The sequence below is a fragment of the Salminus brasiliensis genome, chromosome 15 (assembly GCF_030463535.1).
Source record: "Salminus brasiliensis chromosome 15, fSalBra1.hap2, whole genome shotgun sequence".
Classification (NCBI taxonomy): domain Eukaryota; kingdom Metazoa; phylum Chordata; class Actinopteri; order Characiformes; family Bryconidae; genus Salminus; species Salminus brasiliensis.
In genome coordinates, this window is record NC_132892.1 from 31,877,483 (window position 1) to 31,902,670 (window position 25,188).

At 41.5% G+C, this 25,188-nt stretch overlaps 1 protein-coding gene across 1 annotated transcript in view; it reads right to left on the bottom strand.

Moving 5' to 3' along the window:
• Positions 1-4,494: 4,494 nt before the first annotated feature.
• The window catches only part of LOC140535542 (sialoadhesin-like), a 45,042-nt gene continuing 24,348 nt past the window's right edge, over positions 4,495-25,188 (bottom strand). The window contains exons 8-15 of the mRNA XM_072656942.1: positions 23,700-23,718; positions 21,257-21,514; positions 20,898-21,167; positions 20,535-20,792; positions 20,159-20,428; positions 6,613-6,852; positions 5,845-5,959; positions 4,495-4,549 (exon numbers count right to left, since the gene is read on the bottom strand). Coding sequence (XP_072513043.1) covers positions 4,495-4,549; positions 5,845-5,959; positions 6,613-6,852; positions 20,159-20,428; positions 20,535-20,792; positions 20,898-21,167; positions 21,257-21,514; positions 23,700-23,718 — 1,485 coding nt within the window. The remainder of the gene's footprint in view (positions 4,550-5,844; positions 5,960-6,612; positions 6,853-20,158; positions 20,429-20,534; positions 20,793-20,897; positions 21,168-21,256; positions 21,515-23,699; positions 23,719-25,188) is intronic.

Below are 25,188 nucleotides of genomic sequence, written 5' to 3' on the forward strand. Positions count from 1 at the left end.
TAATATTTCACAGCTCATCAATATCTCCAAATCTGTCCAGTCACCTCATTTTGGTTATTAACGAGCTTTTAGTTCATACAGTCATAAGAAAAAAATGAGGAGACCCCTTTCTGAACATCTTTAAACATCTGGAGATCTGATCTTCATGTGATCAACACTGAGAGATGGAGGTAATCTAACTAAACTCACACAACTGAAGAAACGTTTTAATCATCATTTATTGAGTGGAATGAATAGAAATTCATTACTCCTTCAAGATAAGATAATCCTTTATTAGTCCCACAGTGGGGAAATTCACAGCGTCACTGCAGCAAAGGGATAGCAAGACATTCAGATGCAAAAACATAGATAAACTATCAGTAAATACACAATATAAATAATAGAAGTTAAAAACTGTGAGAAAAATGTAATTATTTACAGATTATTGCATATTGACCCTTAATTGCACATGTGTGTTTGTGTGTGTGTGTGTTTGTGTGTGTGTGTGGGGGGGTGTATTGAACATATGTATTTTTGCATTGAGGGAACTGCATTCCCTGAACATGTGTGTGTAGTGTAAGTGTGTGTGTATGTGGTCCGCTGGGAGCAGTGCTGGTTGTGGAGTCTGACGGCAGCAGGAAGGAAGGACCTGCGATACCCCTCCTTCACACACTTGGGGTGAAGCAGCCGGTCACTAAAGGAGCTGCCCAGTGCTGCTAGAGTCTCATGCATGGGGTGGGAGCTGTTCTCTAGCATGGATGCCAGCTTGGTTATCACCCACCTGCACTTGGTCTAAGAGGCTTCCCAGGACAGAGCCGGCCCTTTTTATAAGTTTGTTCAGTTGCTTCTTGTCTGTCCCAGCAGACCCCTCCATAAAAGACGGCAGATGCCACCACTGTGTCAAAAAAATATTAAGGGGTGCTCCCTGCACTCCAAAAGACCTCAATCTCCTCATCAGGTAGAGTCTACTCTGGCCTTTCTTGTAGCGTGCAGCAGTGTTAATTGACCAGTCCAGTTTGTTGTTCAGATGAACACCCAGATACATAGTCCACTCTCTGTCCATACCCTGGATGTTCACTGATGGAGAGGGGTGTCTGCACCTGCGGAAATCCACCACCAGTTCTTTGGTCTTCTCCACGTTTATCTGAAGGTGGTTCTGCAGACACCAGTCAACAAAGTCCTGAATCAGTTGGTCAGTTGGTGAGGTAGTCCACTATCCAGTTCAACAGGTGACTGTCCACTCCACAATGTTCCAGCTTGTCCTTTAGGAGCCCTGGCTGTACGGTGTTAAAAGCACTGGAGAAATCAAAGAAGGTGATCCTCACAGTGCTGCCGGGCTTCTCCAGGTGAGAAAGAGCTCTGTGTAGATAGATGACAGCATCATCCACCCCGACACCAGACTGTGGTTAAGAACCAGCATCTCCTGTGACTTCATCAGATGGGAAGTCAGTGCCACCGGCCTGTAGCTGTTTTTTTGGGTGCTGCGTTTTCGGCGCAAGTACCACACAAGATGTTTTTCACAGGTGTGGTTCTCTTCCCAATTTCAGGCTCATGTTGAACATAGGCTCAACTACCCTGCACAGCTGATCTGAGCAGGACTTGAGGAGCCTGGCACTGATACCATCGGGACCTGTAGCTTCCTTTGTCTTGATTTTCCTCAGCTCATTTCTCACCTGAGCTGTTGTGAAGGACAGGTTGGAGCAGGGGGGCTGGGGGCTGGAGTTTGTGAATGGGAGGTTGGAGGTGCCAGCAGATGAGCCCGTGGGGGCTGGCTCTAAACTACATATTGTGATTGATCAAATCTGTTGAAAAATAGTTGAAGTTCATTCCCCCACTTTTGGTCCACCACCACCAGGGAGTTGGACTTTGTGTGGCCAGATATGGTTTTAAGGCCTTTCCACACTCCTCTGACACTGTTCTGCTGTAACTGGTCTTCCAGCTTCTTCCTGTAGCTGGCTTTCCCCTCCCTGATCTTCCTTCTCAGTTCCCTCTGCACAGCTTTCAGCTCATCCTTGTCACCAGATCTGAAGGCCCTCTTTCTCTCTTTTAGGAGAGCCTCTACATCCTGATTAATCCATGGCTTATTGTTGGAGGAACACTGAACAGTGTTGGTAGGGACAGTGTTGTTCACACAGACGTTGACATAATCTGTCAAAGGTGTAGAATTAGAACCATGTGCAAAACATCAGCTGCAAATGAGTAGAACTGTATAAGAACCACATAGGATACCATAGCAACTGCAAAGTGATCATTTGAAATGACAACGCAACTGACTAGCAAACCAGTACCAGTACCTACTGACCAGTACCTACCAAGAGTGCCATAAAGGAGAAAAGGGTCATGGATGTTCAGGGCTCACTTACATGATTCATAGAAGCCCCACCTCACAACCTACAGGACTTAACGGATCTGCTGCTAACGTTTTGGTGCCGGAGACCACAGGACACCTTCAGAGGTCTGGTGGAGTCCATGCCCCAAAGGGTAAGAGCTGTGATGGCGACTATATTTCTCCACTCATTAACTCTAAATTCATCACTCTTCACTAATTCTAAAAGCACTGAGAGTGTTCTCCTACCTTCATTAAGCGACGCTCATCTCCTGAACCCAGAGAACGAATGCAGAGAACTGGAGGAGCTTCATCAGTTTAAACAGACTAAAGGGATGTGGTTAAGATGCCGTCATAAGGTATCGTCCGTGTGAGAGACTCCTGCTGCATTTTCTCACGCTAGACCTTTTATTATCTCTGACCACTCAGACCACGTCTCTCTAGATGGTCAGGTAAGGCTGGTCAGTTCCTGAGTGCCAATGCTAAAAACACTCTACAGCTCACCCACCCTTATGGGTCAGAGGTTGATGATGATTGTGTTGAGTTTCTCCAGTGAGGAGCACTAAAAACTGCACCTTCCCCCATTTTGTTCACCATCTTCATCCTCATTATGGTTGACTGAGGAAGATGAAGATAGGAGTGGACTGGACAGAGTGGGACTCTGATCAGCGCTTAAAAGTAGAAGCTGTGATGTTTTTAGTTCAGTGCTGATCATTTCCTGTATGTCTGGAGTGCAGAAGTGGCCTTATTTAAGTTTGCTGTCTTGATGCAAAAGTTTATTGTGTAAATGCTCTATATGTCCATATAATTGTAGACACCCCTTTTAATGAATGCATTCAGCTACTTTAAGTTTATCAATTGCTGACACAGATGTGCAAATGCACACATACAGCTTGTCTAGTCACTGTAGAGAAATACTGCCAATAGAATAGGATCTGTGTCAGATCATCATGACGCTATTGGCACCATGCTGCCTAATGCCAGGTGCGGGCTAGAGGGGTATAAAGCCCCTCAGCATTGACCAGTAGAGCAGTCCTCACAGCAATGCTCATCCAGAATCTACTTAAAAGCCCCCTACAGAACGCTTCTCTTTCCTCAACAGTCAGAACTCTCAGAGTGGATAGAAGTTTAATACCTTCATTCTTTTTAGAAACTTATAAATAATAATAATGAGTTGAAAAACCTGTTTTTCTTTAATAGTAAAAAGGAAATATTTTATTATTTGTTAATAGTTTACAACAAGTTATTAAGAGAAATACTTTTAAATGTTAAAGCAAAGATCAAACACTACATCATGTCATAAATCATAATAAAAATATTAAAATCAAATACAGAGCACATGCTGAAGCTGCAGACATACAGTCATATGTAAAAGTGTATTGTTGATGTTGTTGCACTTCTGCTCATTTTAATGTACAGAGCTTTCTTTTACAAATGATGAAAAAACTAAAAGATAAAATTAAGCATGTAAAGTGGCTTATTTCAGTTTGTTTGCTGGAAAGGATTTTTTCATATATTAACATCATATGTAATTTGAACAGGGGTGTCCAAACTTTTGCACATGACTGTAGGACACAACATAAAAATATACTGTAACAGAAAAGTCTTGCATCTTTCATTTTTCACTTTTCTCCATACAAAATAAAAGTAAAAGGTCTGCATGTCCCCCTTTATGTTCAGTACATGGAGGAGCTGTAGAGGAACTTACATGAGCTGCACTTTTACTGTTGGAGTGTCCACTTACTGGACAAACTGGGACTCCAGGGGGAAAATCCGTTCTGCTTCTGCGCTGTAAGCTCAATGAAGGTGGTCTGAGACACTGAGGCTTGGTCTGGGTAAAGGGGGTGGTTCTACAAAATGAGTAGGCGAGTCTGGTCCCGCCTCTGGTCACTACATGCAATTTTGAAAACAGGACAGACAGTTTTGGCTTGATTTCTATAGAACTGAATGGAACAGAAGCACAGCGTCCATGTTTTCTACAGTCATTGGTGTGTATCAACAACAGAAGGAAAAAAAGCTGTAACAGTAAAAATACCCTAAAAAAAGAAGACGAAAGGTTAGCTCAGTTTTACCAAACACAATTTGGTAAGTCAACGTCTACAGAAGCATTTTTTCTGAAGGGTTTCTCCTCCACTAGGCAAGACATTCATTTTAATTGTTTTTTAATTGTTCACAAGTATAAATGTCTTTTATTTCACATTGCTGTAGATAACGGAGGGATCTGCAAGGGTGGAAGCAGAAGACCTGCAGAAACACAGCAAACATGGTAAATACATTTACATGCATACAAAAGCCTGGCTAACTGGACAGAACCAGGACATTTACAGGAGCTCTATAAAAGACTAGTCCACTTATTGCTGTGTTTACAGGAATGCTAGCATAGCCTGACGTCCTTTTCATGATGTTTATCCATGTGTGATTTTCTAGTGTTTAAAATTCTGCTTTTCTTTCTTTGTCTAGTTTCAGAAATGAGAGTTCAACTCAGACTCTAGATCTAAGGCTCAATATCTAAATCTAAGACCTAAAACTGATCAAATTAGGTCAGGCAAACTTTAGCTGTTAGTTTAGCTACAGTCATTTGCAGTGTCTGGGATTTTAGTTAGATCATGACAGTCAAAATGTGCTGTTTACATCATCCTGTCTCAGGTAGACTATCAGTCACTGGACTAAGCAGGTTTGATAAGGTTCCTCTCACCTGCCAGGAGCACCAGTGCGGGTAAACTTGACATTGGCATACTTAACATTGTCCCCGTCACCTCTTGTCCTTCTGCTGAAAAGTAGTAGTAATCATAATAATAATAATAATAATTTGAATCTGCATTAAATTTTGTTGATCGTCTAATCTTCATACTCTTACCTTACACACACAATAACACCAATGACCAACAAACAGCCAGCGGACACTCCAACAGCTGCATACAGACCAATACTCTTGACCCCTGTGTGCAGATAACAGACAAACTCAGTGAGAAATTATGCTAATTTTTATCAATATTAATGAGAGATATTCAGCTTAATGTATCTTTTCCCACCATTAACAACTTCTAGAGTAACCGGCACTGCAGGTGCTGTCTGAGAGCCGTATGTATTCTGAGCTACACAGTAGTAGGATCCACTCTGTACAGCACTGTAACTGTGTCCAGATCCTACAGGTGAGCCTCCACCTTCTTTAAACCAGGTGTAGTTCTGCACAGGTGGATTTCCATCACTGCTGCAGGTCAGAGTCACTGAACTGCCCCCCACTATTTCACCAGAAGGACTGATGGACACTAAGACTCTCTTTGGAGGATCTAGAAAATAGAAAATATGAGAATATATGAGTGGACTGTGAGAGTTCCAGTGATCTTAATGAAAGACAGTAAGTTCCTCATTAGTGGATATTAATATACTACTCACACAGAACATTCAGAGTTACAGTATCAGAGCATTTCTCTCCATGTTCATTACTGGATCTACAGTTGTATCCTCCACTGTTCACAGAGCTAATCTTTTTCATTGTGAAGGTCTCTCCTTTTGCTACTAATGATGTTCCTTTAAACCAGGTATATTTCTGCACAGGTGGGTTTCCATCACTGCTGCAGGTCAGAGTCACTGAACTGCCCTCCACTATTTCACCAGAGGGACTGATGGACACTGAGGTGCTCTTTGGGCCATCTAGAGCTAGAATGACACATTACACCGAGATGTTTTCTGTTTGAATAAGAAGCTACAAACGCCCTTAAGGAGAACCCCATTTGTTCCCATTTATGCCACAGGTTCTAGGTATTAACTGGACCAGTGTGAGGTACGAGTTTTAAAGTGTTCTGTACTTGTTTAAGGTACAATGAGAAGAAAGTAACCAGACAACGACTCTATACTCAAATACTCTGAATGCAAGTTCTAACCATTAAGCTGATAATAAAGACCTGCATCTCAGCTTCCTGCAGGTCCAGGGGATTGAAGCAGTGATTTTCCAGTCCCAAGCCTGCTTCTCTAACCTTCATGCCACAGCTCATATCTGTAATTGTGTGATGTTCTTTAGCTTGACTGTCTTGGAGCTACCTAAAATAATTATCCAGTACTTTGGAGTTGGTACCTCACACTGACCTGATTAATGCTCTGAAGTTCGGCTAGCATTACAAGCATTCCTATATTAAATATGAGTTATCAACACCAGGAGATTGGAGATGTTTACATGCTCTTATGACAGAGATCACTGATGATCCTGAAGCTGCATCAGCTTTGGGTTCAATTAGAGCACAATCAGTTCAGCATGAACCCTCAGCTCTGTTTGTTTTCTGAGACTGAATGAATGAATCTGTACTTACATCTGACATTAAGAGTGACCTCAGGAGAGTGAAGCTCCTGACCCTCTACAGCACAGTGATACCTGCCTGCATCCTCCCTGCTGACCGACTGCAGGTGGAGTTGGTCAGTTCTGGAGGATAAAGGAGTTCCATTTCTGTACCAGGTGACTGTTGGTCTGACAGTCAGAGTGCAGGTGGTTTTACATGTGAGAGTGACTTCACCTCCCTCTATCACTCTCTCAGGAACCTCCACCTGGAGATCTGCCAACAAGAGAAACCCACTTCTACTGCATCATCCTCACATTAGCTGAATGAATGGGTCAGAACTCACTGGTGTCTTAAAGAAGAAATCAAACTTAAAGAAGAATTGAAAGTAAACCTAAACCTAAACCCTGATCACTCAATTAAAATACTGACCTAGGATCAGATCCAGTCCTGTTTATGAAGATCTCACTCACAGAAACTGATCCTAGATCAGCTCTCTTACTCTGAAATGCTTTGTGGATTCTGGTTCTCCAGTTCTAAGCAATGTTCTTCAGGTGTGGTTTGAAGGACTGATGTGATTCTATTACAGAACTGCTGGAGGAATCCTGTTCACCAGTGAATGAAGTACAGTGTCTTATTTCTGCTGATGGAGCTTACCTGTGACTGAAAGATCTACTCCATCTTTACCCTGAAACTTTTCTCCTTTATCTGTTAGAAATCTGAAGTAGTATTTCCTCTGGTCCTTTTCTCTCACATCTCTCAGTCTGAGATTGCAGTCATGCTTTTCTCCAAGATACTGAACCCTGCCTCTGTACTCTGGATCCTCTAACAGATCAGGAGGTTCTCCATCTATAACCAGATCTTTACTCCAGAAAGCTTTTTGGACTGAGTGACCTTTTGGATATGTGTAGGTGCAGTCCATGTTCACTGTAGACCCCTTTAGAGCACAGATAGATGTAGGCCTGTATATCACACTCCAATTCTGAGCAACAGCTCCTGCAACACAGAATCCAGAAGTGTGTAAATGGAGACTCTGTGGGTCTCAGTCAGTAAAGCTGCTGCAGAAAGTCTCACTTCAGCTCATTTCTAAGGCTGTTCATTTCAGCTGAGTTTGGAATAATCAGCTGCAATAAGCTGAGCTCATTTGGAGCTAAAAGCACAAAGTGAGAAGATCCACAGCTTGCAGTAGGGTGGAGGAAGAGCTGCAGAGGAGCGGAAACCAACACACTGCAGAAAATTGTTAACTCAGGACTTTACAGTGTGGATCACATGATGCTGAGAAGAGACAGCTCTAACTGACCTGAGATGAAGATCAGAAACAGCAGAGGAACAATCAGAGACATCCTGAGTGACATCATCAGCACAGCCTGTATGAACATATACCACACAATACTGTTTATTTACATCAGTAATATTTCACAGCTCATCAGTATCATTAAATCTGTCCAATCACAAGCTTTCAGTTCATACAGTCATGTGAGAAAATGAGGAGACCCTTTTCTGAAACCATCTGGATATCTGATCTTCATGTGATCAACACTGAGAGATGGAGGTAATCTAACTAAACTCTTAACCCAACTGAATAGCTCATAGCAACAACATGGAACAGCAAAGCAACCACGTTGCGACCCCATAGTAGCTGATTAACAACACTTTAGCTACCACTTCTGTTGTGGTCATCTATTGTTCAACACAACACAGTGAGAGCTGTGAGAGAGGCTGGGAGCTTTTACAGGCTTCATATTTGGTCATGTGATGCAGTTTATGGTATTGGGCAGAGAGAGTGAGGGGGGTGGGGCTACACACTAATCAGCACTGTCAGTAACAGACAGCCCCCCAGTGGATTTCAGTGAGGACGCTGCTCCAGCTCTGATGGACTAGAACTGGGTCTGTATGTGGAATAAAGAGGCTCCATTGAGAGTTCTGAAATGAGGATGGGGGCAGAGGCAGACGTGGGATGAAAATCCAAGATGGAGGAGAGGTAAATTGGTGTGATGTGTTATTTCCTGGTTCTGTATGATGCCAGAATAACATTTCACTTCGTCATGGGGCAGCTTGGCACAGTGTGTCTTTGTATTGTCAGATTAGTGTTGCACAGTAACAGGACTGCTAGATTTCAAACTGTACAGACTCTGTCCCCTGCTCCAGCCATGCCTTCCAGATCAAGACAAGATCTGCATGTGTAACTTCTACTTCTCCACCCTCGCAACAAGGGCCTAGGGTTATGGGATCAATCCTCACTCTAGCCATAAAACCACTGAAAGGTGAAGTGAATAACATTGATGATCTGGTTCTAAAGGCTCCTGTCAATGGGTGGATATATCAGACAGCAAGTGAACAGTCAGTTCTTGAAGGTGATGATGGGGTTCAAAGAAAGCATAAGAATCTGAGACACTTTGACAAGAACCAAACTATGATGACTAGAAAACCGGGTCAGAACAGGCAGATCTTGTGGGGTGTACCATGTATTCAGTGATCATTACTTACGAAAAGTACTCCAGGAGGGCCAAAGGCTCACTGATGCTCATGGAAACTTTACCTCATAGACAAAAAGGATCTGCTGCTTGGTACCAGATACCACAGGACACCTTCAGAGGTCTTGTGGAGTTCAAGCACAGACAGGCCAGAGCTGTTTTGGCTGCATTAGGAGGCCTACATAGTATTAGACTCCACTTGTTCAGCGAGTTCATTTCTCCACTCATTAACTCTAAATTCATCACTCTTCACTAATTCTAAAAGCACTGAGAGTGTTCTCCTACCTTCATTAAGCGACGCTCATCTCCTGAACCCAGAGAACGAATGCAGAGAACTGGAGGAGCTTCATCAGTTTAAACAGACTAAAGGGATGTGGTTAAGATGCCGTCATAAGGTATCGTCTGTGTGAGAGACTCCTGCTGCATTTTCTCACACTAGACCTTTTATTATCTCTGACCACTCAGACCACGTCTCTCTAGGTGGTCAGGTAAGGCTGGTCATTTCCTGAGTGCCAATGCTAAAAACACTCTACAGCTCACCCACCCTTATGGGTCAGAGGTTGATAATGATTGTGTTGAGTTTCTCCAGTGAGGAGCACTGAAAGCTGCACCTTCCCCCTATTCTGTTCATCATCTTCATCATCACCATCATCATTAGAGATACACCAATACCACTCTTTCCTTTCCATAACCAATACCAGATTTCCAAGTATCTGCCAATACTAAGTACCGAAACCGATAGCAACTCTGACTTAAATACTCTATTCATGGCTAGATTGTTCTGCGTTTAATAGGTTGTGCTTATATCCCAGCATTTACTGGTTGAGGAAATGCACTTTTGAAAAGTTTCTATTCAATGTTTCTATGTCACAATGCAGTAACAAATGCAAGTAGGGAAGCATAATCCTGCTAAGCTCGTCCAAATACATTTCAGAGCAGTAAAAAAAAAACATGCCAGTATAGAAACAAAAAGTGCTCATGGAGCAATTTCACATTCAACTACACACCTTTATGTAAAAAGGGACTAAACTTTAGTGTGTGGCCTTTAAACAAGTTGTTTTAACTCAAGTTTTGGTTTCAAGACCAAACAACCACCATGTGCAAACAAAAAGTGCTGTCAAAGTTCCATTAAATATCTGCTTAATGGCATTAACTCTTTATGACTAGCTTTAACTGGTTAAAGTTTGGTTTCATAACAAAATATGCAAACAAAAAAGAACCCTTGTGCAGATCAGAGCAGGACTGCAGAAACAAGCTCATTAGCTGTAGTGAGAAATTGAGCTTAGCTTTTGCTTTAGCAGATGAAAATATGGAGCTGATTCACAGTGGACTAGACAGAGCGAAAAGTAGAAGCTGTGATGTTTTTGGTTCAGTGCTGAGGTAATTTCCTGTGTGTCTGGAGGGCAGAAGTAACCTGATTTAAATATAGCGTGGGGAAGAAGCAGGGAGTCTAACAGGCCTCAGCACAGCAGACAGAAATCAAACTCCACCAAAGTGTCTCTTTTAAAGTCACTTTGCCAGTCCAAGGCCGGACAAAGGAGGAGGGTTGAGCGTAGAATAGCAGTTCCACCCAATTATTATGCAGTTCTATCATTTTTAGACAATCATGCTATTAACTGGATGAGTTTTTTGATGTTCTGACAGGATTAGTAGTAATATGTACCACTTTATGCCAAAAAGATTTATGACCATGTGTTTACGAATGTGATGTCACTTGGGGGTGTGTCGTCACGTGGGAATTTTCCCACCAGACCTCACGCGGGAATTGTCCTATATGACATCATCGCCTAGGTAGGTGTGTGCGAATATTTTTACAATATTTTTACCACGGTAGGACTTTTTTTTCCAATTTATTTTTCCTACCCTAGGATTATGTAATGATGTATGAAATTGTTCCACAGTTTTCCTGTGTGTGTGCGCGCAACAGCGGCCCCAAAGACCCTTACTCAGAGAGAAGTCGTAATTTTTTTATGGTTTGACGTTTGGGTTTGAGAAAAGTAAGGCGCGCGTTTCCATCAAACAGCTGCCCCTTTCTGTAAAACGTGACAAAAACATAATTGTAAATGGTCGGGGGTGACGTTAGGGGTGGAAACAAAAGTAGCGATACAGAACTGCTTTAAAAACCCCACCTCTGACCGTAGGTCTTCCACACATCACCAGCGAAAGAGCGGGACCCCAAACCCACACACATCCACTTTGAGGAAACTCAGTATGGATTCCAGCCAACTTCCCAAAGAGGATCTTGAACTGATCGGACTACTTTCACCAAGAAAACGTACGAAGCATGCTTTCGGAAAACCTGCATTTGCACAACGTACCCGTTTCCCTGTGGCCTAAATATGTTGCGAATGGGTGTAGAGGATCTCACACCTAAGGCCGAAGATACTGCAACGGCTCAATATATTTTCAAGGCCTGCAACATTCCTCCGGAATACTGGCCGTCTGTTATCAGAGAGGAAATCAGGTCTGAAAATGTCGTTTCGAGGGTGAAACCTCCGGGGGATAAACGGGATAAAAGGATGATGAGAAACAAAACGTCACGCTGGAGAAAAGAAGACCGAGCGACTTTGATTTCTGGTACTCTGATACTGTTCAAACGACGCCAGATTGAAGACTTTGAGGGGAAATGGTCTCTGGTCATTTTACCCAAAAAGAACAAAAACGGTAACGTTACGTAGGTTTTCACAAGTGCACCTTTTCTGAGAACTGTAACCTGAGCAATGTGACGCTGAGAGAGAGAGAGACACAGAGAGAGAGAGAGAGAGAGAGAGAGAGAGAGAGAGAGAGAGAGACACAGAGAGAGAGAGAGAGCTCTACATGCTCAATCAAACCATCCCGAAAACAAGACCGGTTGGTGAAATCCATTCTATGCTGGTTCAGACACGAAACACCAGACCCACCGTTCACGATTCGGGCTCCTCTGTGTCTGTAAGGAAAGGTGACTGATAAGCGTTAAGGTGAGATCAGCCTTTCAACAACGACGCACAACTCTGATCATCTCAGGCTATACGGACCAGAACAACGCCTACAGAGTTCAGCTGGAGGTGCGAACAGCTGAGGCCCTACGGCTAGAAAGTTTGTGTGAAAATGACGAGGAGCAATGGGTTTACTTTTTCACTCCACTCGAAAATGAGATCGAGGAGATTATTGAAGGTTCGCTGCTGGAATCTGAACTTTTAGACATCTATGAAACGACCCGTCACATTTTGACCGGTAAGTAAAGATTTTTTTGTTTGTTTGTTTGTTTGTTTTACCTTAATCAGCTTCTAGAGTTCATGTGTAAGAGATGCCTTATGTTTGACTATTCAAATCACAGTAATCATGTACGATCCTTTCAATAATTTTCTTTCTCTGTCACCAGCGAGCGACAAGTGCACCTGCATCTACTGCGACCTACCTGGAATGAGAGAGTGCTGCTGACCAGTCAAAACGACCAGGACGACGAAGATGAATTTGAAAACAACAAAACGGGCGAGGTGGTCCTCACCTTCGCTGAGCGAGAAGCAAAACGGCATTGAAAGTCGGGCCGGTTCTCCCCTCATAGACGAGGAAAGTTCCGAAGACGATGTGATAAACGCAAAGATGACAAACCTGACATCCTCCGGGGGCGATGATGAGGATGAAACCGCGGTGAGCGACGGATCTGAGGATGCAAAAAATGTGGATGTTAAAGAATCAGAGGTTGTTGATGATGATTAGGTGAAGGATGAGGAGTTTGGTCGACGTGAAGAAAAAGAAGAAAAAGGTTTTGAAACGTGTCTGGAGAGTGAAACTGGGGAACCAAGAAATGATAAAATGACAGAGCTTTTGGAAACGATCTGCGCACGAGCTCTAAAGGACATCATCAGAGAGTGGAATGAGCAACAGTGTGAGGTGTGTACAATTGACCATCCATCACAAAATCAACACACCTGCCTGGAAGGTGAGCCGATTCGTTTCCTAGACGTGTTAAAACAAAAGTGATTCAGCGTCCTGGATGAATGCGAGACCATGCTTCTGGAGTTTGGAGTTACCGACCAGCCGGATGGATTTGTAATGAGTATCCTGAAAAAGTTTTACGACCAGCTGCCAGATGATTTGGCAGCTGAAGAATCTTCGTCCGACTATCTTTCCAAAAATCCCTTTGAGGCGTTGATTCGTTATTTTCACACTGAGGAGTTTAGTGATCAGTGTGAAGAGGCTGCTGCATCCCTGTATAAAATTCTAATGAAAGCCTGAAGTTTCATTTTCTTTTTTTTTAAACGAAATGTTCCTCAACTCGTTTTCATGTATTTCATGTTATACACACACACACACACATATACCTTGATGTAGACAGAAAAACATTGTATTATTCCAAATCCATATTTATCATGTTTTTGACGTAAATGTGTTTAACTTCACTGATTAATAGTTAAATTAATATATTAATCATATTGCATGTTTTGTATTATTAATACAAGGTATTATTACGTATGGTATTTAGCATATTTAAAAAAAGAATCTATGTTATATACGTATTTATTTACTTTTTTACTTACTTCTGAGAGAATATTTCAGTCTCATGGAGGCATCTTTGGCGGTAAAACGGGACTGAAAGGCGTAGCGGGGGCAGGAAACGCCATCCACTGTCAAAATTAAGATTCTACATTAAAGTGATGAAAATATAAAGGGTTGCGAGTGTAAGACCTGCTAAAGGCCGAATCCCAAAGCTATAAATTTAGACACTTGTCCCAGAAACAAATGATCTTGACTGGATCAGCGGTTACCGGCGTGGGCACCGATCAGTTTAACGGTCACACCTTCCAGCGGATACTTGGCATTTGAACTCATCAGTGCGGAGACATGAGTGAGTTTCAGGCCCGTCGAGACGATGATCTTTCTGACGTACAGCAGAGTCGACGGGGTGCGTAGTTTATAGCCGGGTTTTGATCAGAAGACATCAAAACAAATTAGTTTATTAATTAATTATGCACCAGTCTAAGTCTCACGTCCACGGAAGTTTTTCCTGAAATCCAAAATCGCTGTGTACGTGTCTCAGCAGTTAAACAAAACAAAAAGACCCGGCTCCGTTCGCTGAATTCGCTCCTCCACGCCAGACCCTGGTTCTCTCCAGTGGGGTCAGCGTCGTCCATATGCCCGCAGTATCAATTCTAAACATGCCTGCGGAAAATTGAGATCGCAGAGTCTCCTTAGAATAATTCAGCAAACACTCTATGACGGTTCGGAAGGCGTAGGCCGAACTGATCTGGGAAATCAGTTTATCGCCCAGAGAAACGTCCACCTGGCTAAAAATGCTCGCGATAGGGTAGTTGATCAAACCGACCTTGGTGTCGTGCGCTAAATCAGAACCGTCCGGATTCGTAATTTTGCAGGTCAGGTACAACAGCGAACTATTAAATCCTGATACGCGTCTCCCGAACCTGCTAAGAAGAAATCAATGGAACCGGTGTCTGTGAATGGACGTGATAGGCGGCGTTCCCACATATTTGTAGGATTCGATGCTGGTTTGTGTCATAGGCAGAGTAAATAAGTCCAACTCTGATTTCATACACTCTGTAGAAGCGGGGTGTATCAGAGACATGTTTGTTGTTTGTTTGTTTTTATTATTATTATTCTTGTAAAAATAAAAAGGGGTTCACGTAAACTTTTTCCCTCTTATTCGCAGTTTGGCAAAATTACGAATCCGGACGGTTCTGATTTAGCGCACGACACCAAGGTCGGTTTATGAACAGTCATAGTGTGTTTGCTGAATTATTCTAAAGAGACCCTGCGATCTCAATGAGGAGTTTGTTGATGTTCAGGATTCTCTCTCAATATCAGAGCATGGTATAATAATAAGAGTCTTTCAGGCTTTAACTGGAGGAGTTTGTTGATGTTCAGGATTCTCTCTCAATATCAGAGCATGGTATAATAATAAGAGTCTTTCAGGCTTTAACTGGATGAGTTTGTTGATGTTCTGACAGGATTCTCTTTCAATATCAGAGCATGGTATAATATTAAGAGTCTTTCAGGCTTTAACTGGATGAGTTTGTTGATGTTCTGACAGGATTCTCTCTCAATATCAGAGCATGGTATAATAATAAGAGTCTTTCAGGCTTTAACTGGATGAGTTTGTTGATGTTCAGGATTCTCTCTCAATATCAGAGCATGGTATAATAATAAGAGTCTTTCAGGCTTTAACTGGATGAGTATGTTGATGTTCTGACAGGATTCTCTCTCAATATCAGAGCATGGTATAATAATAAGAGTCTTTCAGGCTTTAACTGGAGGAGGTTGTTGATGTTCAGGATTCTCTCTCAATATCAGAGCATGGTATAATAATAAGAGTCTTTCAGGCTTTAACTGGAGGAGTTTGTTGATGTTCTGACAGGATTCTCTCTCAATATCAGAGCATGGTATAATAATAAGAGTCTTTCAGGCTTTAACTGGATGAGTTTGTTGATGTTCTGACAGGATTTTCTTTCAATATCAGAGCATGGTATAATAATAAGAGTCTTTCAGGCTTTAACTGGATGAGTTTGTTGATGTTCTGACAGGATTCTCTCTCAATATCAGAGCATGGTATAATAATAAGAGTCTTTCAGGCTTTAACTGGATGAGTTTGTTGATGTTCTGACAGGATTCTCTCTCAATATCAGAGCATGGTATAATAATAAGAGTCTTTCAGGCTTTAACTGGAGGAGTTTGTTGATGTTCTGACAGGATTCTCTCTCAATATCAGAGCATGGTATAATAATAAGAGTCTTTCAGGCTTTAACTGGATGAGTTTGTTGATGTTCAGGATTCTCTCTCAATATCAGAGCATGGTATAATAATAAGAGTCTTTCAGGCTTTAACTGGAGGAGTTTGTTGATGTTCTGACAGGATTCTCTCTCAATATCAGAGCATGGTATAATAATAAGAGTCTTTCAGGCTTTTACTGGAGGAGTTTGTTGATGTTCTGACAGGATTCTCTCTCAGCTCTTCTGGATGGAGGCTAAATCAGGACTGATTGTCAGTGTGAGGAATTCTTCCCCATAAACTCTCTAGAACATGCTCCACATTTCAGTCGGATGTTATTAAGTGTGCTGATCTTCTATGGTGAGAAAAGCTGCTCTGAATCGGAGAGCATTTGGGCTGGAAAGTCGTGTTGTTTGGAGCTAACCTGCTCTGAATCTCCACCATTAGCCTACAGGCAGCTGCTTTCCCGCGCTTTAGCAGCCGAGCGGCTCCTGACAGGACGGCAATAATGGAGGAAATGGGAGAGATTTAGAGAGTTTTCTGTAAATATTAGCCACTAAAAGTCTGTCAGAAGCGCTCTGTGAACTGCTGACCGTTTTACACAAAGCTTAGAAAACATCACTTCAACTTTCTGACGGGATTTCTCTCGTCCTACAGTGGAAACATGGAGCTGGGCTAGTTAGCTAGTGCTAACGCTATTCTCCTGAGCTTTGATCCTGAACCAGTAAATGTAGGTCGCTCACTTGAAATGAGAAAAGAAGATTTATTTAGAGGATTTCTTCTTTATTATTGGTTCAGTTCAGTGTAAATATTGCTGAAAGGAGCTGAATTGTACTGTAGTTTAATTGGAGGTTCAGGTGTTGCTGCATAAAGTGCTGGTAGAGCTACTAGACCACTTCAGTAAACAGGATACGGCCCTGAATCATCATGCAGGTCAGACATTACCATGATTCGGACCTTAGCTTGAGGAACCTTCCTCTAACTGGACCTTCCTGAATTTGATTTCCCTTCAAACATGAATTCAGTGTGTTGTAAAAGTTTATCAGCTACATAGAAAGCTTTCACTTTTACTGCTCTCTCTCTCTCTCAGGCTGGTTTGTGGTTCTTCTATTCTGATTGGTCTCTGTGGTGATGATGTCAGAGCTGGTTTATCATCTACTGTTGGTTCATGCTCCCATCTAGAGGAATGTAGGTGTAACTACATGCACTCTGTCCCATCAGACCCATCACTGACTGTCTGATATCTGGAGCTCTGTAGAGACTCACCTGACTCTTCATCTGGTGAAAACTAGCAGACTTTATTTCTACACCATCTTTCATTCAGTAGATCACAAAACATACATAAAAACTCAGTCTCTATAGTATAGAAGACACAGATTCCATAGAATACAATTGAATTCTAAGAATGTATAAAATATACAGTATTATATTTACCAGTTCAGTACCAGTTATTTACCAGTACCAGTTTTAATGTAAAGGTTGTAAGAGTTAAATAGAAAATAGTTTATAGTTTATGTGCTACTTTGTGTTGGTCTATCACTTAAAATCTCAAAAATACATTTACGTTTGTGGTTGTAAGGTGACAAAATGTGATAAAGGTCATGAATACTTTGGCAAGCCACTGTACTTTTGGGAGGAGTTAGGAGGTTGGGGATGAGGTGGTGGTCATCCAACATCCAGACCTTACTAAAACTCTTGTCACTAAATGCAATAAAATCCTCACAGCTGTGCTCCTCCAAACCTTGTAGAAAGCCTTCTCCCCTTGTATATACTCCAACAAACTCCAACTGATACTACTGTTACTCCAACAAAAGCAGGAGAAACTCTTTTTTAATAGCCTTGATTCAGAAGAAACAATAAGTGCATTCTGTGGCTCTTTTACATTTTATTTTCCCCTAATCAGAAGCTCCCCCTACAGAACGCCTCTCTTTCCTCAACAGTCAGAACTCTCAGACTGGATAGAAGTGCAATACCTTATTTCTTTTTGACACTTCTAAATAATAATTGTTTTAAAGATTTTTTAATAGTTAAAATCAAATTTGTATTTCTCAAGGAGAAATCCAAAACTTCTAAATGTTAAAGCTCAAACACAACATCATGTAATTAAATAAAAATACAGAACACATGCTGAAGCTGCAGACATAGTCGTATGTAAATATGTACTGTTGATATTCTAAGCGTGAACAAGTATGTCCTCTACTGAACTTTTGCACATGACTTTAGGACACAACATAAAAATATACTGAAAAATTATATATCTCAATTTTTTCCCTTTTCCTCCATAATGTGAATCTGGCAGTTGTTTTTTACAGTGTGTCAAAAGATCCTGATGAATAGACTAATAGAAACATCCCATAATTACCTGGAATAAGACCTTTTTACATCCACTTCCATTACAATGATCTCAAGTTTTCTTAGAATTAAAAGTAAAAGGCCCATAGACCTTTAACAAGTGGGACTTGAGTGAAGCAGAATACAGACTGGTTTAAGGTTTATACTAAAGACTGTAGAAAACACGGACAGCAGCATATCTCAAAAGCGAAGCAACCACAGTAGTGCCTCTACTGGCTGGTTGCAGTACGATATGTAGCGCCAGTCATTCCCATATGTTTCAATTAAATAACTCTGCCCATTTACCATCTCATTTTTCTCTAAACTGTCTTTTCATCTCCAGTGTCCCCAAACCTCAGCAGTTAGTCTGCATGTCCCCCTTTCTGTTCCTTACATGGAGGAGGTGAGTTGTAGAGGAACTTACATGAGCTTCACTTTTACTGTTGGAGCGTCCATTTACTGGACAAAATGGGAATCCAGGGGGAAATCCGCTCTGCTTCTTCGCTGTAAGCTCAATGAAGGTGGTCTGAGACACTGAGGCTTGGTCTGCCAGAGGGGCGGGTCTACTAAATGAAGTAGGCGAGTCTGACTCTGCCTTTGGTCTCTGGTTGCAAATTTGAGAACATGGTGGACAGTTTTGGCTTAATTTCTATAGAACTGAAGGGAACGGAAGCACAGCGTCCATGTTTTCTACAGTCATTGGTGTGTATCAACAATAAATGAAGAAAAAAAAAATAACAGTAAAAGTAACAGTAAAAATACGAAGAAGTCGTAAAAAAAGAAGACGAAGAAGTTCTACCAAACACAAACTAGGCATTCAATATCTTCAGAAGCATTTTCTGTGAAGGCTTTCTCCTCCACTGGACAAGAAATATTTTGAATTATGTTTTAATTGTTGGACTTTATTTTCTCTAAGTATGAACGTCTTTTATTTCACATGGCTGTAGATAATGGAGGGATCTGCAAGGGTGGAAGCAGCAGACCTGCAGAAACACAGCAAACATGGTAAATATTACAGGAGCAGTCTAAAAGACTAGTCCGCTTATTGCTGTGTTTACAGGAATGCTAGCATAGCCTGTCGTCCTTTTTATGACGTTTATCCATGTGTGATTTTCTATTTTTTTTTTCTTTGTCTAGTTTCAGAGATGGGGGCTTAACTCAGACTCTAGACCTAAGGCTAAAGACCTAAAGCTAAGATTTTAGCCTAAGAAAATAATACATGAAGAAAACTGATCAATATAGGTCAGACAAACTTTAGCTGTTAGCTTAGCTACAGTCATTTGCAATGTCAGACTGTACTGTTTATATCATCCTGTCTCAGGTAGACTATCGGTCACTGGTCTAAGCAGGTTTGATAAGGGCGGTTCGTCTCACCTGCCACGAGCACCAGTGCGGGTAAACTTGACAGTAGCATACTGAACATTGTTCCCGTCAACTCTTGTCCTTCTCCTGAAAATTAGTAATGATGATAATTATAATCTGCATTAATATTCATTTTAATGTTCATTTTTTCAGCTTGTTGATCATCTAATCTTCATACTCTTACCTTACACACACAATAAAACCAATGACCAACAAACAGCCAGCGGACACTCCAACAGCTGCATACAGACCAACACTCTTGACCCCTGTGTGCAGATAACAGACAAACTCAGTGAGAAATGATGCTAATTTCTATCAATATTAATGAGAGATATTCAACTTAATGTATCTTTTCCCACCATTAACACCTTCTAGAGTAACCGGCACTGCAGGTGCTGTCTGAGAGCCGTATGTATTCTGAGCTACACAGTAGTAGGATCCACTCTGTACAGCACTGTAACTGTGTCCAGATCCTACAGGTGAGCCTCCACCTTCTTTAAACCAGGTGTAGTTCTGCACAGGTGGGTTTCCATCACTGCTGCAGGTCAGAGTCACTGAAGTGCTCCAAGCTGATTCACTGATGGACACCCAGACTTTCTTTGGAGCGTCTATGAAATATAATGATAGTAGAGCTTCTTTAAATACAGAGATGACGTCTCAGATTATGTCAGTTTCATCATTTCAACTCTAAATGAAGCAGAACAAGAACTTACATAGAACAGTTAATGACTTGTACTCTGATGATCGAGACCCTTGTGTGTTGGCTGCCATGCACTGATATTCTCCACTATCTGCAGATCTGATGTTTGTGATGCTGTAGATCTGATTGGTCCATTTCTGCAGAACTTCTTTATCCACCTTCCTAAACCAGGTGTATTTCTGCACAGGTGGGTTTCCATCACTGCTGCAGGTCAGAGTCACTGAACTGCCCTCCACTATTTCACCAGAGGGACTGATGGACACTGAGATGCTCTTTGGAGGATCTAGAAAATAGAAAATATGAGAATATATGAGAGGACTGTGAGAGTTCCAGTGATCTTAATGAAAGTCAGTAAGTTCCTCATTAGTGGATATTAATGAATTACTCACACAGAACATTCAGAGTTACAGTATCAGAGGATTTCTCTCCATGTTCATTACTGGATCTACACTTGTATCCTCCACTGTTCACAGAGCTGATCTTCTTCATTGTGAATGTCTCTCCTGTTGCTACTAATGATGCTCCTTTAAACCAGGTATATTTCTGCACAGGTGGGTTTCCATCACTGCTGCAGGTCAGAGTCACTGAACTGTCCTCTACTATTTCACCAGAGGGACTGATGTACACTGAAACTCTTTTTGGAGGATCTATGAAATATAATGATAGTAGAGCTTCTTTAAATACAGAGATGACGTCTCAGATTATGTCAGTTTCATCATTTCAACTCTAAATGAAGCAGAACAAGAACTTACATAGAACAGTTAATGACTTGTACCCTGATGGTCGAGACCCTTGTGTGTTGGTGGCCATGCACTGATATTCTCCACTATCTGCAGATCTGATGTTTGTGATGCTGTAGATCTGATTGGTCCATTTCTGCAGAACTTCTTTATCCACCTTCTTAAACCAGGTGTATTTCTGCACAGGTGGGTTTCCATCACTGCTGCAGGTCAGAGTCACTGAACTGCCCTCCACTATTTCACCAGAGGGACTGATGGACACTGAGATGCTCTTTGGAGGATCTAAAATATGATATATAACCACAGTGACATCATCACATGACTTTTAATCTTTAGATAAGTAATCTGTACAAAATGCAGAATGCACTCACACAGAACATCCAGAGTTACAGTATCAGAGGATTTCTCTCCATGTTCATTACTGGATCTACACTTGTATCCTCCACTGTTCACAGAGCTGATCTTCTTCATTGTGAATGTCTCTCCTGTTGCTACTAATGATGTTCCTTTAAACCAGGTATATTTCTGCACAGGTGGGTTTCCATCACTGCTGCAGGTCAGAATCACTGAACTGCCCTCCACTATTTCACCAGAGGGACTGATGGACACTGAAACTCTCTTTGGAGGATCTATGAAATATAATGATAGTAGAGCTTCTTTAAATCTAGAGGTAGAATGACACATTACAGAGAGATTTATTCTGTTTGAACAAGAAAGCTACAAACACCCTTAAGAAGAACCCCATGTTTTGTTCCAGACATCAATCATTAACAGTTGGTTAAGTTAATTGCACTAAAATGCCACAGGTTCTAGTTATTACCTGGACCAGTGTGAGGTACAAGTTTCAAAGTGCTCTGTATTTGTTTAAGGTACAATGAGGAGAAAGTAACCAGACAACTCTGAAATATACTGAATGCAAATTCTAACCATTAAGCTGATAATAAAGACCTGCATCCCAGCTTCCTGCAGGTCCAGGAGATTGAAGGTCTTTCCAGTCCCAAGCCTGCTTCTCTAACCTTCATGCCACAGCTAAAGTCTGTAATTTTGTGACGTTCTTTAGCTTGACTGTCTTGGAGCTACCTAAAATAATTACCCAGTACTTTGGAGATGGTACCTCACACTGACCTGATTAATGCTCTGAAGTTCAGCTACTGAAACAGAAAGGTTTTGATTGTTTTCATCAAACAGCTGAACATATAAGCAAGCATTACTATATTAAATATACGGCGCCCTCCACAATTATTGGCACCCCGGGTTAAGATGTGTCAAAAGCCTTAAAATAAATTCGATGGTTATTGCAGAAGCATAATCTCACACTCCATTTTAAAATTGTAAAATTGTAGATAAATTTTACTAAATTTTACTAAAGTGAATAAAAAAAACTTAAAAAATAAAATCACCTGTTCCACAATTATTGGCACCTCTAACAATTCCTAGAAAACAAATTGAATTGAAGTATTTCTACTGTAGTGTTTACAGTAGAAATACTTTTAATTTTAATTATTAAATTAATCACTTTCTGTTTCCCTGTGGTATAAATATTACGTGAGCCAGAGGCCTATTTCTCTCATCCACTCCAAAATACACCTTATCCATCTTATCCGAAGACAAGAAAACACATCATACAAATAAGGCAGATTTGTGTCGACCTTCTTAAGTCAGGCAATGGCTAAAATAAAACAGCCCCACGCCTACACCTGCCCGTATCTACAGTCAGAGGAGTCATCAAGACGTCTAAACAACTGGAACAGTGGCAAACCAGCCTGGACGAGGATGCAAGTTGATCTTGCCACCACGCACAGTGAGGAGGATGGTAAAAGAAGTACAAAGTTCTCCAAAGCTCACTGTTAGAGAATTGCATCAAAGAGCAGCATCTTGGGGTCACAAAGTCTCCATAACAATCATCAGGTGCTATCTACATGCCAACAAGTTGTTTGGTAGGCATGCATGGAAAAAGCCTTTTCTCACTTACAAGCATAAACATAAACGTCTGAAGTTCACTAGGCAGTACTGGGACTTCAACTGGGACCCTGTGTTTTGGTCAGATGAGACCAAGATAGAGCTTTTTGGCAAAAAACACTTAAAGTGGGTCTGGTGTAACACAAAGGATGAGTATGCAGAAAAGCACCTCATGCCCACTGTGAAGTATGGGGGAGGATTGGTGATGCTGTGGGCCCTTTTCTCTTCGAAAGGTTAAGGTGAATGGCATCATGAACTCCAGGAATACCAGGACATTTTCAATCAAAATCTGCTGGCCTCTGCCCCCAAGCTGAAGATGGGTCGTACTTGGTCTTTCAACAAAATAATGATGCTAAACATGTGGCCAAATCTCTCTTGACAATTTATAGAGATTGTGCAAAGAGAAATAGTGAATGATCCCTCTATCTGTATTCTCCCATATTGTGAAATGTTATAGGAGAAGATTCTTGTTGGCAAAAGGGGGTTGTTCATTAACATCAATGGCACACATAATGTAATGTAAAATATTTATTTCTTAATGTGGGATTTTTTTTCCACTGAATAAATGCACTTGAATGAAAGGTAAAGATTTTTCTCTTTTTTGTTGTATAGTTGTCCTATATTATCATTATAAGCCTAAGAACATCTTTATGAGGGGTGCCAATAATTGAGGCGGGCACTGTAAATAGAGTTATCAACACCAGGAGATTGGAGATGTTTACATGGTCTTATGACAGAGATCACTGATGATCCTGAAGCTGCATCAGCTTTGGGTTCAATTAGAGCACAATCAGTTCAGCATGAACCCTCAGCTCTGTTTGTTTTCTGAGACTGAATGAATGAATCTGTACTTACATCTGACATTAAGAGTGACCTCAGGAGAGTGAAGCTTATGACCCTCTACAGCACAGTGATACCTGCCTCCATCCTCCCTGCTGACCGACTGCAGGTGGAGTTGGTCAGTTCTGGAGGATAAAGGAGTTCCATTTCTGTACCAGGTGAATGTTGGTCTGACAGTCAGACTGCAGGAGGTTTTACATGTGAGAGTGACTTTACCTCCCTCCATCACTCTCTCAGGAACCTCCACCTGGAGATCTGCCAACAAGAGAAACCCACTTCTACTGCATCATCCTCACATTAGCTGAATGAATGGGTCAGAACTCACTGGTGTCTTAAAGAAGAATTGAAAGTAAACCTAAACCTAAACCCTGATCACTCAATTAAAATACTGACCTAGGATCAGATCCAGTCCTGTTTATGAAGATCTCACTCACAGAAACTGATCCTAGATCAGCTCTCTTACTCCGAAATGCTTTGTGGATTCTGGTTCTCCAGTTCTAAGCAGTGTTCTTCAGGTGTGGTTTGAAGGACTGATGTGATTATAATACAGAACCGCTGGAGGAATCCTGTTCACCAGTGAATGAAGTACAGTGTCTTATTTCTGCTGATGGAGCTTACCTGTGACTGAAAGATCTACTCCATCTTTACCCTGAAACTTCATTCCTTTATCTGTTAGAAATCTGAAGTAGTATTTCCTCTGGTCCTTTTCTCTCACATCTCTCAGTCTGAGGGTGCAATAGCTGCGTTTGTCTCCAAGATACTGAACCCTACCTCTGTACTCTGGATCCTCAAACAGATCAGGAGGTTCTCCATCTGTAATCAGCTCTTTACTCCAGAAAGCCTTTTGGACTGTGTGATCAATATGATGTGTGTAAGTGCAGGCCATGTTCACTGTAGACCCCTTTAGAGCACAGATAGATGTAGGCCTGTATATCACACTCCAATCCTGAGCAACAGCTCCTGCAACACAGAATCCAGAAGTGTGTAAATGGAGACTCTGTGGATCTCAGTCAGTAAAGCTGCTACAGAAAGTCTCACTTCAGCTCATTTCTAAGGCTGTTCATTTCAGCTGAGTTTGGAATAATCAGCTGTAATAAGCTGAGCTCATTTGGAGCTAAAAGCACAAAGTGAGAAGATCCACAGCTCTTGCAGTAGAGTGAAGGAGGAGCTGCAGAGGAGCAGAAACCAACACACTGCAGAAAACACAACTGTTAACCAGGACAAAATCAGGACTTTACAGTTTGGATCACGTGATGATGAGAAGAGACAGCTCTGTCTGACCTGAGATGAAGATCAGAAACAGCAGAGGAACAGTCAGAGACATCCTGAGTGACATCATCAGCACAGCCTGTATGAACATATACCACACAATACTGTTTATTTACATCATTAATATTTCACAGCTCATCAGTATCATTAAATCTGTCCAATCACAAGCTTTCAGTTCATACAGTCATGTGGAAAACATTAGGAGATCTGGAGGTAATCTAACTAAACTCTAAAC